Source organism: Carlito syrichta, unplaced genomic scaffold (genome assembly GCF_000164805.1).
Source record: "Carlito syrichta isolate Samal-C Ts95f unplaced genomic scaffold, Tarsius_syrichta-2.0.1 Scaffold132296, whole genome shotgun sequence".
Taxonomy (NCBI): domain Eukaryota; kingdom Metazoa; phylum Chordata; class Mammalia; order Primates; family Tarsiidae; genus Carlito; species Carlito syrichta.
The window spans coordinates 54,803-72,083 of record NW_007076392.1 but is presented as its reverse complement, the minus strand read 5'-3'; the positions used below and the strand labels follow the sequence as shown (position 1 = coordinate 72,083).

Here is a 17,281-nt window from a genome sequence, read left to right as displayed (position 1 = left end):
CAGCAGGTCGAGGCTGCGGTGGCCGGGAGCGGCCACTGCACTCCAGTCTGGGCGACAGAGTGAGACTCCAACTCAAAAAAACCCAAAAAACCAAAACCAAAAACCAAAAACAACCCTTCCTTAAGTGGAAACACTGGAATGCTGCCTTAATTACCTCAAACTGTTCTCCTGTAGCCTTGTTTTGTACTTATTGTTACTTATTTTTCTCCAACTACTTTCACCTCCACCAAAGTCTCAGCTCCACTCCCTCTGCTCCGCCCTGCATACACACTTTCTCCTTGAGCAGCACTGAAGGCTACAGGTCTGGATGTGACACATTTGAGTTTTCAGGGGTGACTCTTTAACACAGACCTTAGTTGGAACCAGAAGCTTGGCATGGTTTTAGTGAATCTTGTACTGCATCACAGAAGAGAAAGTTGGATAAAGAAGATGAGCTCAAAGCCATAATATTCTTACTTGGTTGTACTGAGGTCTGCCAAAGAAAAGCTTTGCCAAAGGATTTGAACTTAAGTGGCAGGGTCCTTCTGTTGACTCCTCTTTGCTACTGTTCTTTGTTGGTGGATGATTCCTTGAAATCTTATAAGTCATCCCAGGGAAACATCTGGAGTCCAGAAAGATGGGATAAAGAATAATAATTGAGGGTGAAATACTGGCTGTGTTGCCTTCTCCAGGCATTTACTTCTTCTCATCATATTATCTTTCTCTATTTTCCTTACACTTTTTCTTTTAAATTGTTGTGCATGCTCTAGTTTTAAAAGCTAAAATTTTCTAACAGCTATACATTGAGGAAATCTCATTCCACTCCTGACTCCGTCTACCCTGCTCCCATCTCCACAGGTAATTGTAAAGTGAGAGACCTCTTGTGCTCCCGGAACAGCTCAATATTTCTAGCTACAGAGGGGATGGACACAGAGGGATCTAGGGAGACTACAGAGATAGGGCGGGGCTGTCTTCAGAGAGGAGCTTGTATTCCATGAGGAGAGAGAGGGACAGAGGTGATAAGTTAGTATGATTCATTAGATTTGAAGGGGGATTTAAGTGTAATTGTTTCAGTGATATTTAACCATTTTACAACTTATTGATGTCATTTCCTATGATATGGGAAAGATGCCAACTAAAACACACACAAGTCCAATATGAATGGCCTTCGTCACATTTAGTTAATAACCGCCCCTTTGAGAAACAAAAGATGAATTACCAGCTCTTATTCTGAGAGCTGTAAAGGTTTTTGTGATTCACAATTTACCAACTGAAATTGCTATTAATAAGAAAAAAAACTTGGTTTATAGCTAGTTGGGGGCAAGTCAGGGTAAAGTCCATCTGGGAAAATGTTAATCCAATTTTTCATAAACATATGAATATCTTCACTGGATAAAATGTGTGTCAGGAGAAGGTCTTGTTGTGTAAGAGTCATCACTGGACTATAAGGTCCACGAGGGCAATTTCACTCACCTGGTGGGTACCTAGAACCTAGTACTATGCTCAATACACACTAGGTATTTAATAAATAGTCACTGAAGGGATAAAGGACAGAATCAAATGAAATTCACTATTGGAAAGGTGTCAGGAAGCATTTATTGCATTCAGAGCACATTACTGGACCCTCAGAATACACAGAAAGGGCAGGAAAGAGACCATATCCCTGTTTCTGGAATTTACAACCTGGATGTAGCATATGAGTTTATAAAACAAAACTAAGTTATTTAGAGCAAAAAGCCTCAGTTAAGAAATGATTTTGGGTAACCCCTTTGGGTCCCCTCCCACTGTGGGAGTTTTTCTGTTCTCTCAATAAATTCTGCTGAAGAAGAAGAAGAAGAAGAAGAAGAAGAAGAAGAAGAAGAAGAAGAAGAAGAAGAAGAAGAAGAAGAAGAAGAGGAAGAGGAAGAGGAAGAGGAAGAGGAAGAGGAAGAGGAAGAGGAAGAGGAAGAGGAAGAGGAAGAGGAAGAGGAAGAGGAAGGAGGAGGAGGAGGAGGAGGAGGAAGAAACGATTTGGGTAGGGTAAAAAAAAAAGAGGGGATAAATGGTAAGAAAGATTCCTAGGAAAAGTCTTCAAGGGTTTGTTAGTTAGAAAATTACTGAGGAAGACAGCAGTTACTGTCAAAGAAAGGGCATTTCAAAGAAGGTGGATCTAATCATTAGGCTTTGTGTTTCACAGTGTCTAAACTCAGTGTAAACTAGAAAATAATTTATACACTGAGCTTAGGTTTAGAATGTAACACGAATGTAGGAGACTAAAATATTTTGCAAAGTTTTAAATTTTATTAGGGCAATTTCACACCACTATAAAATATTTTCTTTCTAAAATTTTGGGGTGCTTCTTAAAACATTTGCAAGACAGATTCTAGAATACTGTGATTTAGAAGAGATTTTGAGTTAGGTATGCTAAATAGTGTACAATGTGAGGATCTAAACTAGATCTAGCATCATGTCTAATAAGATTTATTTTTCAATGATGCAAAAGATGAAACATCAAAAAGAAAAAAAAAATTCCTACGCCAAGTAGAATGGAAAGGTTGTTGGCAGAAGTGATAGGTTGAAAGTACTGGGTGTTTGTGTTTGCTTTGTGTGCATATATGTGTACATGCACAAATATGTTTTCTTGGAAAGTTTTCTTTAAAGTCAGACTTTGAAGTTGGCTCTAGCACATGACACATCAATGATCCTTATCCAACAATACTTTGCTAATCTTACTGAATCCTTCCTTTCTCTTTGTTCCCATTCCACCACCCACCCTTCTTGCCTTCAACTTGGCAAACTTACAATGGCCATTTTTTTCCACATGTGCAAATTGTTTTTAATGACTTCAATGTTGTAGGCATGAAACATTATCCTATTATACCAACTAGACCAACACAAGCCAAACTATTTAAGAGAGATGACCCTCATTGTATTTGGTGAAATGCTGACCCCTTTCCCACAAAGATCCCTCAATCTCTCTTTTAATTTAATGGATTTGGATGAAATATGAAATTTTAGAGGTATACTACTCTACACTCTTCAGGAATAAGAACAACTTTGCCATGAACTAAGGGTTAAACTTTGCCTCGTTCTGGGTACATAATACATAATACTCATCCCTAAGAAAGTATTTGTTCTCTGAGATGGTCTATGGGAGAGGGGTATAGATTAGAATAAAATAAAAACACTATCATGAAGTTAAAACTGAGCATAGATATTTGTTTTCATGATTACTGACAAGTTATACACCTTAGAGGAGGACATATTAGAAGGCTAAGAGAGAATAATTTTGGGGGGAGAAAAAGATCTGAGAACAAGAGAGTTGAAAATTCTGATCATTGGGAGAATATCCACACTTGCTTTATTATTATTATTTTTTTGAGTTGGAGTCTTACTCTGCTGCCCAGGCTGGAGTGCAGTGGCATGCTCACGGCCACCCCCACGTCGACCTACTAGGCTCAGGCGATCCTTTCGTCTCAGTCTTCCAAGTAGCCAGGAACTACAGGCACGTGCTAACATGCCCGGCTAATTTTTTGATTTATTGTAGAGATGAGGTCTTGCCAAGTTTCCCAGGCTGTTCTCGAACCTGTGGGCTCAGGCAATTCCCTCACCTTGGCCTTCCAAAGTGCTGGGATTATAGGCTTGAGCCACAGTGCCCGGCCACTTTATTTTTCAAGTTCTCATTGATTGTTCAGAATTTAGGGAAAACCGGAGGGAACTGGAAATCAGGTTTAAAGTTTTCAGGAAAAAAAAAAACCCCAAACATTTTCAGACCTAAGCAGCAGCAATAGAAAAGACTAGAGAAGATTGTTCTGAGGTCTTTCTTGGGATCAGATGCCTAATCTAATCATTACCAAGAACTTGATTCACATGACCTCTTGTAGTGCTCAGAAAGTTACATTTGGATGATTAATTCATATGATATTGTCATAAGCAAAAGGAGTCAATATTTGGGTTTCCCCCTTGCATGATATGGCCCACCAGCAAGTTATGAAAACATAATCTTAGCATCCAGGTTGTACCATGCTAGATTGTAGTTGATCTGCTACTCCAGTACTGGGAATTTATCCTGGCCATCCACTTCCACTTCTACACACACACATAACTTCAGACTGCTTGCTTACATCAGTGAGTCATCTTCACGGTCACCAGGTGAGCATGGGTACAACAGCTGGCTCCTGCCACTGGAGGCAGTGGCAGTTAAAAGGCTCTGCTGTCATCTGTGGCTCCTGTGACTCATGAATGGAGACCACACAGTTAGAGTCTTACCAGTCAGTTGGGCTTTTCTTTTATACATCACACAAGTTGGCAAAAATCAGGAGGATTTTCTGCCTGATTTTTAGATAACAGTTTTCACTTTCTATTTTGTGAAGCATCAGCCTCATCAATTTTGTTCAGTGACTTGACAGTGCCCTGATTCCAAACAAGTGAATCAGTATAGATGATGATGAAACGCTGGGTGACAGATAATCTTTTAATCACTTTGTTTACCAAGATTGGTTCCTAGTGGCATGTCATGAAGAAATGATATTGAATACTCTTCCAGTTATTATTACAAAATGCTACCAAGTCAGATTTTTTTTTAAAAGGAGTAAGGAATCAAATTTCTAGTGAGCCTTGAGAGCATGATTCTTGATTTTTAGTGATGTATTTTGCTAGGATCTTTGTTGGAAAATAATTCAAGAGAAATCTCTGTGATATTCTAATTGTGCTCCTGAAGGAACAAAAGCAGGTTTTTTTTGCAACTCTTTTGGGTATTTGAAAAGGATACAGAGTTTTGCATAAAAAGATTGTGCAAGAGAGTGTGAAAAAATTAGAGAGAGAAAATTTCATTCTGAAAAAAAGGAAGAACGTTTGTTCTCATGTGATTAAATGGGGAATTAAGTTTATAACCACTTTAAAAAACAAATTTAGTATATTTGGGGTAAGGACAGATATTACTCTTGTTCCACAGTGTAACTTTGGAGGAGGGAGCAGTTGGTTTTATTCCCATCATGATTTATGAAAAAGAATGGAAAGAATGATTCATTAACCATTGCAGAAATATCCATTCATGTTCCATTGAGCAAAAGTGCCAAAATTGAATATGATCAAATACTGACATGAAGTATATGCGAAAATGAGTGCAATGTGAATACTCCTGAAGTTTTACCAAGGTTGTTAAAATCTTTTCATGTACTTGGTAATACACTATGATATGCAGGAAGAATATAAACCAAGAAAGTATTGTATCAATTGATGTTGTTTCACAATCTATTTTAAAGAAATGGGAGAGACATAAAAGTATGAGGATATTTACAGCTGTCTATGCCCATCACAGGGAGGCTCCATCTCACTACGTGAATCCAAGAGTCTTGCTCCACTTAACATGGTGAAAATGCCATTTGCCACATGTCATTCTATTTTGTACCCTTTGGTGTTAGACCATGACAGCCAAGAGCCACAAGATCTCCAAGAGAAGAAATAATACTTTCACTATTCGTATTTCTTATGAGATAACACAAGCAGATGATCTGTATAATGTTGTAGGGAGTTAACATTAATTGCAAGCCAGGGCACGACTTCCCAGCCTCAAGCATCCAGTGGAGACGACCAAAGACCTTGTATCTAATTTTTGCTTTAATTTTAATGAGTTAAAAACAAGTGTTCTTGTCTGCTGCTTCCTGAATGAATATGAGTAAATATGAACATTGCCAGGCAAGGAACCATATTTTGATTTTTGAACCCAAAACAATACTAACAAAAAAAAGTGGAAAAGAAAGTTTTAAAAAGCGTTTAAAGGCCTCGAGGCTTAACAAGACAGTTTATGTGCATTTGTTTGCTGTTGAAAACTTCCTTCGATCCACAAATCTGCTACTAACCTCTCCTAAGAAATTTCAAGAAGATAATGTTGTTGACATTGATTATTAAAGTCATCATGTATAAAACCATCTTCTCTTTATAAAACTCGAGCTTTTCCAAGCTTTGTTTTCTGAATCTATTTAAAGAAGCCTAAAGTGAACTGCTGACACATGTTAATCCATTAGTATGATAGGCAACCTAAATACTGAAATACAGATAATAACTTAAGGAATATTTTTCAAAAAGATTAAAAACATACATTAGTCGGGATAGATTTAAGTATATAAAGATAGCATAAAATAAATCTCCACTTTCTTTTTTAATAAGATCTACCTCGAGAGGAAAAATTAATACTGACTATAAATCCATTAAAAAGAGAAAAAGAATGATCTGTTCCGTGAGAGAAAGGAAGCCAATAAAATAGTTTTTATGTTAACCATGGAAGATACTCAATGCTTGTTCTTCATGGGGAGTCAGCCAAAGACTCAGAACAAGTTGTTCCCATGATTCTTAACCATGAAGTGTGATAATGACAGGTCAGTTGAGTTTGTCAGCTAGCTAATTTTAAAAAGGTCTTGACCCTCTGTGCAGCCAATACATTTTCTTTTTTTAAAAATCCTTATAAGAATGACCTCAAGGAACCTTAGTGCATTTCCTTCAAATTTGTGGTATTGTTAATCAAAGTTTAGCCCAGCAATTATTTTAAAATTAAGTAGCTGACCGTCATGAAATTTGACCCTAGAGTTGGTAGAAAAATTTGGTAATTGCTTTTTAAACTGATGTGGTGCTACATTAATTGATTTTTTTATTTTTTTGGTGTTCTGGGAAAAGCCCAGCATGTTGGTACCTCTTCTCATAACACTGTATAATTGGACCCCTAACACTTTCATGAAACTTTTCTTAATGGTTGTTTATATTTTTATTGTATCTAAATTGTATGGAAGTCAAAACGAAACAAAATGAACGAATACACCATCTTTATGTCAGATAGCTGTATAACCTTCCAAACTGATATGTCCTCTTTGGATGCAACACTAATTTCATTATTTAATATTTGACAGGATAAACATGACCATATGCATAGGCAGATTGATGAACTGAAAGATACAGATGCACACCATGTACACTATCTTTTTTTCCTTCATTTTGAAATACAGAAAGATAAACAGGTGATGATTTTGGATGTGGAGCAGTCAATTGCATCTGTTAGGATTTAATACCAAAAAAAGTGAGAAACCCTTTAACCCTTCCACTGGAATTTCATTAGAAATACTCTGCCTAGTTCTAGAAATTCCAAACCAGTGGAGAATGTGCTTCACCCCTTCACAGCAGTTGAATGGCAAATGGCCTACTGTGTATCTCAGTTGTGTTTACTAGTCCAAACCCTGCCCTTCTTCTATGAAACATGGTTTGAATAAATATTTGTTGATGATGATGATAACTTTAGATGTGTCAAACTTTCTCTCCTCACTTGGCATCCAAAGAGTAAATTAAAAACGGCCTCACCTCAGGTTTGTAGTGTGGAAAAATGCTTACTTTATGTTCAAAATTCAGGAGAAATGACATGTCAAGTATATATATTAGTTTCAAAGTTAGAAAAGTGTTTCTACCTTTTTTCTCTGAACATCATTATTATTAAATATCATCCATCGCCAACATCAGGCCCTGCGAGGCTCACTAATACAACTACTGTTAATACAGGTTTTAAGGCTGCTGTGGCTATTAGTCATCTAGAAATACAAGGAGGGGGGAGCCCCCAAAACTGAAATTATCTTTTGGAGGATGGTCCCTTGTAGTGCTGAATTTATTCCTTCAGATTAAATGGTCAGCCAAAGTTTTTATCTGGAAGTTTGCATCACAATTTGTGGAAAAAACGTCCCAAGTTGAGGCAAACAGGTGACTGGTTCTTCCACCATGACAATGCACCTGTGTTCAGCGTTTCTTCACCAAAAATGGCATGACCCCCATTCCCCACCCTCCCTATTAACCTGATCTGGCCCTGAGTGACATTTAAAATTTTTGTTTTTTTCCCATATGAAAAAAGTCCTCAAAGGGAAACATTTTGCCAGTGTGGAAGAGGTAAGACAAAAAAACGGCAGAAGCGCTAAAAGGCATCAAAATTGACAAGCTCAAAAACTGTTTTGAGCAGTGGAAAAACATTTCAGTAGGTGAATTGCATTCGGAGTTTCCAGAAGTTTAAACGTGTAAGAATAAACATACAATTTTTAATAAATAAATTCTGGGTTGTTTTGGGTCCTCCCTCCTACAATTAAAATAACTGCTGCTGAAAAACCAAAAGTGCAAAACATAGGAATATGGAGAGCTGTGAAACTGCCCCACTGGAAGATCATCAGGCTGGAGTCTGGGAACTGCTCATGGTTATGCAATGCATATGAAATGCTGTGTCTATTACTGGTCTGGGCCTTTTCTTCATATGAGAAAATGAGAAAAAGGAATTTTCCTTTCCCATATGTTGTAAATGAGATAAATATATTTGACATACTTTAAGATTTCTGTATGCAAGTTGTTCAACAGTCAAGATATAATTAACAGCAATATCAAGCTCTTTAACAATAAACAAGTCATTTCTTCCTTGCTTTTTCAATTATATAATAGATGCTTAGGTAGAGAATAAACAAATGTGTGATGCGTTACTTAAAATAAATAGCCAAATTCAAAGCTGTGCAAAAACATTTGTAGGCTTTTGATTTTTCTCTATTTTTTCTATAAATGAATGCCAAGATTTTCCTAATCAGTACATAAGAACATTAACACTTCTGTAGCAGTTAATGGCTCATGACCTATTAAATAAGCAATAAGTCTTGCTTATATCTCATTTGTGCTTTCCAGGCCAAATCCTGATCTGGGAATAAATGTGTGTAATAAATATTGTTTGATGATGATAATGACTTTAAAAAGTATATCATAAATCAAATGAGAAAGGTGCTTATCTTATCTATGACAATTATATTATTTTTATTCCTTTTAATAGAATCATCAACTAACTTGTTAAAAATGTAGCACTTTATCTGAGAGGTATAATCACTTTAAAATTGTGAGTGGCTATTAATTTAATGGGTTTTTGATGAATTACATGAACACATATAGATGGTTCTTAATGCTAATATTAATGTGATGTATGCAACAATAGTCTAGAAAAGACTGTTCAGAACTTCTTTCTCTTGCAACAGCAGTGATCTTATAGATATCTGCATGACCTCTGTTGAAGTAAAATACTCTGGTTTTATGGGAAGGACTTGACCTCTGGCCACAGCTGGAATAGTCCTGGCTCTGCTGTCTCAGTGAAACCAGTTACATGACTTTCCAGAAATTTTCTTTTTACTTGGTTAACTGGGGATTAAATATACTTACTACCAGAGTTGTTGTGATAATTAAATGAGATTAAATATTTAAATTTGTGAGTAATCGATATTTTTTCTCCTCAATCTCTTGAGAATAGATCACTTTGCAGAATAAAGAAATATGGATATGTTACTTAGCTTGATATAATCATTCCGCAATGTATACATATATCAAAATACTACATTGTTACACATAAATATATGCAAACAAAATGACTCACTAAGAGGCAAACTCTGTGAGAAGCAGAATTTTTCTGTCTTGTTCTCTGCTGAATGCCCGAGAATAGGTAGGTTCTGGCATAATGCCGGAAATGTATTCGGTGTTCAATAAGTATTTGTAGAAAAAAATGAATGAATGGTATTATGCAGCCATAAAGAAGAACAAACGTATGGACTTCACAGCAACTTGGATTGATTTAGAGTCAATCATACTCAGTGAGCTACCACAGAAACAAAGAACAGAGTACCATATGTTTTCACTCAAAAGCAGACCTTGAACAATTATAATACTATAAAAAAGGGATTGGCAGTAGTGGGAAACTGTCAGGAGAGGAGGGTGGGATTGGGAGCTGAGGGAAACTGCTAGGGGAGGGAGGGGCATACCTCATCAACAAGGGTACCTGCATAATCAACGTTTGTATACCTAACCATGAATTGTTTTCTTTTTATAATCAATATTTTTTATTATGATATTGTGGGGTAGAGTTAAGGGTTAGGTATACAAATATGCTTCATACAGGCACCCTTGTTGATAAGAGGTGTCTCCCCGTCCCCAGACAGATATTTACTACCGTTAATCCCATCTCCCTTCCCCTTCCCCCCGATAGTTTCCCACCACTGTCAGTCATTTTCTTATAATATTACATTGGAGGTTCAAGGTTCACTATATGAGTGAGAACATGTGATACTCAGATCTTTGTTTCTGTGAGAGGTCACTCAGTATTATAGACTCTATTTCCATCCACGTCGCTGCGAAATTCATGATTTTGTTCTTTTTTATGGCTGCATAGTGTTCCATCTTTATGGCTGCATAGTATTCCATCGTGTATATGTACCCTGAACTCAAATCACTCTAAAAAAAAGATACCTGCACACGTATGTTTATCGCAGCATTGTTCACAATAGCAAGAACCTGGAAGCAACCATGCTGTCCATCAAAAGAGGACTGGACTAACCCTGAATTGTACCCTATATCTTTATAAAAAATTTTTTTTTACCTTGATTGTTTTGCACTCTGGTATATGAAATTACCAGAAACCAAAAATGTGTCATGTCTTTTAATATGGCACATGACATTTAATATAATAATAATAACCATTATTATCTTGATCTCAAGGTAGCCAAACAAAATATAGGAAAAGATGGTATTAAAAAAAATCTTGGTGAGAAGTTATATAGTTAGTTAAAAAAAAGACAACATCATAAAATGTTTTATTTTATAAACCAATAATAGTAACTAATGCTCATTGAATACACACTGGAACTGCACAATAGTCTAAGTCGTTTGCCTCTATATTCTCATTTCATAACAGCCCCATATTGATGATGTGTACATTGTATCTCCCCAGATGAATTTATTGAAAAGATATTTAATTCACTCATAGAAATAAACTACTCCCAGAATTAATGCGATCATTTTCAAATGATAATTTGACACTCCTTGACTAGAATAACATTTTAAAGATTTCAAATGAATAAGTACAGGTGTTTCTGTAGGTTATTAATAAAAACATGCTATTATTAACCCAGCTGCCTGATCAATTTTAAGAGCCAACATACTCGAAAATGTCCACTATTTTCTGTAATTTAGTCTTCAAAAATTGTTAGTAACTAAAAATAAATCTCATCTCAGTGAGACCAGTTTTGCATTAATTTGACAATAGCCATTTCTTTACATTCAATTCCCCATCCAAAGTGATGAAACTTCAACAATAGCTTGTAGTTTAGGATGTACTCATGTGACTTCTATATAGTAAGGGCAAGATCATCTTTTAGTGACTGCTTAAGAGGTGGGTGCTTTTGAAAAATGATTGAGACTTAGCTTTAATTTTTAAAAACGTGAGACAATAACATGTATTATCAACAGTACAGACTATATTTAAATAGTAAATGAGAAAAAATTGTGTTTGTTTTAATATCAAATTGCCTCTTCAGTTGCATCAGTAGTACGATCAAGAGAAGGATTAAAAAACCAAATCAATTATCTAACTTCTAAATCTACCCTCAAAGCGGTTAGTTTTTTAAGTTTAAACTGTCCATGAAACATAGTCAAGCATGCCAAATCCATTAAGAAGTGAAAGACAAACTTCAAAAAGGTTATTTTTCATTAAAATAATCATTTTTCTTCCTGAAATCAGTCAACAGATGCAGGCTAAGGCTGAAGTGATTCACTTTTTGGCTAATTAAATTGATCAGGTTAGCTCTAGACACTGCCCCTACTGCAATGGCTCCATGTTACCACAGGGCCCTTACAACACTGTGGTGAACATCTGAGGAAAATGCTTCTAAAGAAACCTGTATTTCTACTTAGAAAGCTCAGATACTTTTGAAGCTTCAATTCTATACTAAGATTTATCCAAAATAAACTGAAAAGTTAAAAGGCAATTAGTGCAAAATTTCTCTGCAGCTGAAGTATGCTTTCTTTAATTCTTTTATCTGTCAATCTCTTTAATTTTTTATCTGTAGAATATATTTTTGAGACTATTTTGGATGCTTACCTGGCAGTTACACAGCTGAAGTTTGAAGAATGACTTCAATTTTTAAATCATCATAAACTCCTTGATGCGTGATTGGCTATGTATGGGTTATTTAATCAAACTAACGAGCTTCTACAAAGCAAAAGAAACCATCAAGAGAGCAGGGAGACAGCCCACAGAATGGGAAAAAATATTTGCCAACTGTATATCTGACAAAGGCCTAACATCTGGGATCTGCAAGGAACTCAAACACGCTGAAGGGAAGAAAACAGACAGCCCCTTTAAAAAGTGAGCAAAAGACATGAATAGACACTTCTCAGAAGAAGATATACGGGCAGCCAACAGACTCATGAAAAAGTGCTCAGCCTCACTCATCCTCAGAGAAATGCAAATCAAAATCACATTGAGATACCACGCAACCCCAGTAAGAATGGCCATCATCAATAAAACAAGCAACAACAGATGCTGGTGAGGATGCAGAGAAAAAGGAATGCTTCTACACTGCTGGCGGGAATGCAAACTAGTGCAACCTCTTTGGAAGACAGTGTGGCGATTTCTGAACGAACTAGAAACCGACCTTCCGGATGACTCAGTAATTCTCCTACTGGGAATATACTCAGAGGAACTCAAATCATTCTACAAAAAAGATACCTGCATACGTATGTTTGTTGTAGCTCTATTCATGATAATTATATTTTTTAAATTTTAATTTAATTTTAAAATTATATAGTACAAGAGAAATAGGTTTAATTTTGATACCCCAAGTCAATCAGTGAATAACTTTTGCTTGTTTTTAAAATGTGTGATCCTGTAAATGAAAAAGAAATTCTTATTGATATATAGGAATTTATCATGAGATACTGTTTGGTTACCTACAAGGCAAAGCAAATTTTTTGCTAGATATTGTTATAAGAGGGGGAAACCCCCAAAAACCTGGATTTATTTTTAAAAGATTGTGTATAAATATCTCCGTTTGATGCAATACACCTACTGAGATGTTTTTTCCACTGCTCAAAAGTTTTTGAACTTGTCCACACCCCCTCCCGTGGCAGTTTCCCACTACTGTCAATTCCTTTCTTATAGGATTATGATCATTGTTCAAGGTACTTGTCAATTTTGATGCCTTTTTAGTGCTTCTGCCGTTTTTTTTGTTTCCCTTCACCCACACTGGCAAAGCGTGTCCCTTTGAGGACTTTTTCATCCGGGAAACAAAAAAAGTCACTCGGAGCAAGACAGAGTGGACAGGGAGGGCAGGGCATGGGGGTCATGTCATTTTTGGTGAAAAACTGCTGAACACTCAAGGTGGTGTGGGCAGGTGCCCTCGTAAATCACCTGTCATGAAATGGGCAAACACATTGAAAGAATCTCCAAAAGAAAACCCACTGGAGACAAATGCAGCTTCTTATAACAATGCTAGCTGGTACTCTGATGCCAATGGGTTCCTAGAACTCTTACCTAGCAAGGGACACCTGTACTACAAGGCACCTGCCTTACAAAAAATAATTCTGTTATTTTTTGGGAGTCATCCCTTATATTTTCCCCAAATCTCTCCAGCAGAGAGCATGGACACTGCTGTTACCTGTCCTCTGAACACCCGTCAAGTTCTTAAGTGCCCATAGTGGCCATAGTCTCCCTGTGAGCTATTGTTTCAGCAGAGAATGCTCCTTCCTTCCTGCAGTCCTGATAAACCCAGCACAGCCTTCCCTCACGCATAGGAGCTGTGCCTCAGACACGTGCTCTTACAAGCAGTGTTCTGTTTGCTCAGAACGCTAATCTACAGCTTGTTTTTGCATATTTATTGGGGAAGTAGTCGGGTAAATACTCCTCTCCTGCGTTCTACTAAAGAGAATCAGGATCATGTGGGTTAGTTCTCCAACCTTATCCCCAGCATCTACAGAGTTCCTGGCATGGAGATGGAAACCAGCAATCAGTGGTTGGTAGAGGAGAGAAAGAAAGAAAAGAGAGGAACAGAGGAAGGAAGAAAAGGAGGGAAGGAGAGAAAAACAAAGAAAAGAAAGCAAAAGAAAAAAATGGAGACTTGCGTAGGGAAAGGAAACATTCTTATCAAGACCTATCTTAGATGAGGTGCTTTATAAATTTATAAATTTCTGCCTCATGACAATCTTATGGAACAGGGTTTTTGAGTCCCTGTTCAATCAACCTCACCCAACACCAGTGCCCTTCATACTATGCTCTTCACTCATTTAAACCTTTTTTCCTTTGTTTCTTTTAATTTTTTTCCACAAGGAGACACAGCATACAGATAACACAGAATATTATGTGTCAGGTATTTTTTCTAATTACTTTATATATATTAACCTATTTAATCCATCAAACAATCCAATTGTTGATCCCATTTTACCAATAAGGAATTTGCCACTAAGGTTAAGAGGCACAGCGACAGAATGTGCCAGCTGGGCACTGTGGCTCATGCCTGTAACCCCAGCAATTTGAGAGGCAGAGACAAGAGAATTGCCTGAGCCCAGGGGTTCAAGACCAGCCTGGCCAACTTGGCGAGACTTTGTCTCTACAATAATCATCAAAAAATTAGCTGGGCATGGTGGCATGTGCCTGTGGTCCCAGCTACTAGGGAAGCTGAGGTGGATGGATTGTCTGAGCCCAGTAGGTAGAGGCTCTGGTGGCCATGACTGTGCCACTGCACTCCAGCCCAGGTGATAGAGTGAGATCCCAACTCAAAAAAAAAAAAAAAAAGAGATAGACTGTTCCAAAGCCACCGTTCACCATTCACACCCAGGTGGTCTAAAATCAAGAGTCCTTCCTTAGTCACTACTTACACTGCCTCTCTCTGAACAAATGATTGAACAATCAAGTGATTTGGTTGAGTGGTATATATTCTGACTAGAATGGTTTACTGAGACATGAATGGCAGCTGACTGACAGCTCATAGCACCCCAGAATCATGATCATCCCTGGTCATGTCTTCCACTGACCAAGGCCCACACCACCAGTGACAGGACATGCCCGATGTGGCCCCAGTTGGGTCTGAGCAGTGCTGGAAGTCTCCAGTCACATAAGAATCAGGCCAGATCAGGCAATACCCATCCTAGAGAAGAAAACAAATGTCAGAGCTAGACAAACAGTTTCCTGTGGAAAATTTAACAATTTGACTGAAATAATAACCATCTTAATAATCGTGCACAATAGTTCAATTTGGTAAAATATTCGCTCTTATATGTGTTTTATTAAGTCAAATAATTTATATGTCAAATTATTAAGTGTTGTTTCGGGGAATAGTTAGCCCCTTTGGTTCCAACTTCAAACGTCCACTTCTCACTGTGAAACTCAGGGCTGAATTTTGGGTATGGTTCAGAGTATCAAAGAATGTTCAAGCTTAAAGAGGGCCTGGAGGTCGTGAATCCATCACCCCTATTTTATAAGAGAAAAAACTAAGGCCCAGAGAAGGAGTTTAAGAAGAATGAATATTTCTTTCAAACCTTAAAATGACTCAGAGAGAAAGACACCATGGAGAATAAACGTTTTTCATGTGCTGCCTTCACATTTAGTTACAAAACTGAGAAAAACACTCAGTAAATGATTGTTGCAATTAATCCTTCTACTCATTTTTACAATTTACTTAGCTCTCCTAGAAGTGAAAATGCCTTCTTTCTGCCAGGGGAACACTTGCTTACCGCGTAGCCAGGGGCCACACGCAAGAGGCTCAGGTGGGAAATGTGCATGTAGGTTGATGTAGTTCCATACCAGGGATACTATCTGATCTTGTTGGTTTGGATCAAATTTAAGTAGATAATGAGGTCTGATCAATATTTGTTGAGTGAATGGGAGAAAGGCATGAATTAATCAGTGGGGGAGTGTATGAAGCATCTCTCTTCTGAGGTGTACAGATTAGGCTGGAAGAAAATAGCATCCAGAACCTGTTCAGGGTGGCAGATGCCTCATGGAGAGACGTCTCTCGAAGGAGAACCTGTTTGTAAGTTGATCAAAGAGTTTGGAGGTTTAGGATGTAAACTAGGACAACTGCTGTAATGTCAAGGAAACCTGAAGGAGCTGAACTCAAATTTCAAACCCAGAGCAAGAGTGTCCTTTACATTCCCCAAAAGCAGAAATGTGTCTCTGGAGATAGAATGCAGGGGCTGGACTTGCAGACTTGGTCCTTCCAAGTGAAAACAGCACAGCTGGTGCTGTGGTGAGTGTGCAGTCTCCACTCTGCCCACCCCTTCTGTCCCACTTGCTCTGTCATGATCTGGATACCCTGCTAGACAGTGTCCTTAAGGGACTGGGTTCAATCTATCCAGTGTGCCAGGCTTGGCCATTTCTCCTCAGCCCAGCTTCCTCCAGCTCTCCAGAAGCAGAGAGCGTTCTGTAATGCTCAACGAACATCAAATCGACAATCTTGGCAATGTTTCCAGACATGTCAAGGCTTTGTTTCTTAAAATTCAGTCTCATATATGCCAAGTTCCAAATAAAGGTTAATAAGATTTTACTAAAGTTTGTATGTGCTGCGTTTGAAAAAGTATTATTAATGTTAAGAGTATTTTGATGTTTATTTGTAAATATTTAAATCATTTGAAGTTTCAGTTATGTTCTTTAGGCCAACAAAATCCATATATCTCTAGCATATTATAGCCCATTTTTGTTTATATGTCAGTTTCCCCATTAGACTACAAGCTTCCTGAGGTATGTTATATGATACTTTTAATGGCATAAGTGCACAATGTCATGATTATTAGTAAATGTACATACTTGTACAGCTACTACCGTATCTTATTTAAATCATTTTAATCACTTCACATAGAATTTCACACTCATTTGCCTTCACTCCCTCCTACTCCAGACCCAGGCCACCACTCATCTATTTTTGCTGTATTCATTCTTGGTGCTCCAGTGCCCCAGGAAATGCTTGGCACTTAGTAGACACTCTATTGAAATTTATTAAATCAATGCATTAATGAATGAATTAGTCACTATGAATGCAGCACTTTCTGCTCATAAATCTGACTCAATTGTTTGTGCACCAAGTACTTTCATCTAGCATCATCTCATTTGTCAGAACAACCTTTCAAGGTGTTCAGGAAAGGATGACGCTTTCTGAAAATGATAAAATAGACCTACAAAAGGAGAATGCCATGCTTAAATCTCCAAATTGTGAGTGATAAAGCTATGTCTTCTGACTACATGTTATTAACCCCATCATGGTCAAATTAAGGTGACAGAATATTGAGAAAATGTGGGGTCCACATAAGTATATTTGAACCTTTATATGGAACTTACATTTACAAACTCTCCTTATCTTTAATCTTGAATTTGTTTGATGTAGTACAATAAAAAATTACTTTAAAATGAAGTTGACAGATGTATAATAGCACAACTGAAAAAAATATTTAGGATTTCTAAAAACACACTTTTCCCCTGTTGTTTGCCAAATGTGAGAGCACACAACTTTCT

At 37.3% G+C, this 17,281-nt stretch overlaps 1 protein-coding gene across 1 annotated transcript in view; it reads right to left on the bottom strand.

The window, feature by feature from the left end:
* LOC103250747 (potassium voltage-gated channel subfamily KQT member 5-like) overlaps positions 1-15,555 on the bottom strand; it is a 167,418-nt gene extending 151,863 nt beyond the window's left edge. The window contains exons 1-2 of the mRNA XM_021708182.1: positions 15,508-15,555; positions 14,809-14,921 (exon numbers count right to left, since the gene is read on the bottom strand). Of these exons, the coding sequence (XP_021563857.1) occupies positions 14,809-14,921; positions 15,508-15,555 (161 nt within the window). The remainder of the gene's footprint in view (positions 1-14,808; positions 14,922-15,507) is intronic.
* Between the last annotated feature and the right edge of the window lie 1,726 nt (positions 15,556-17,281).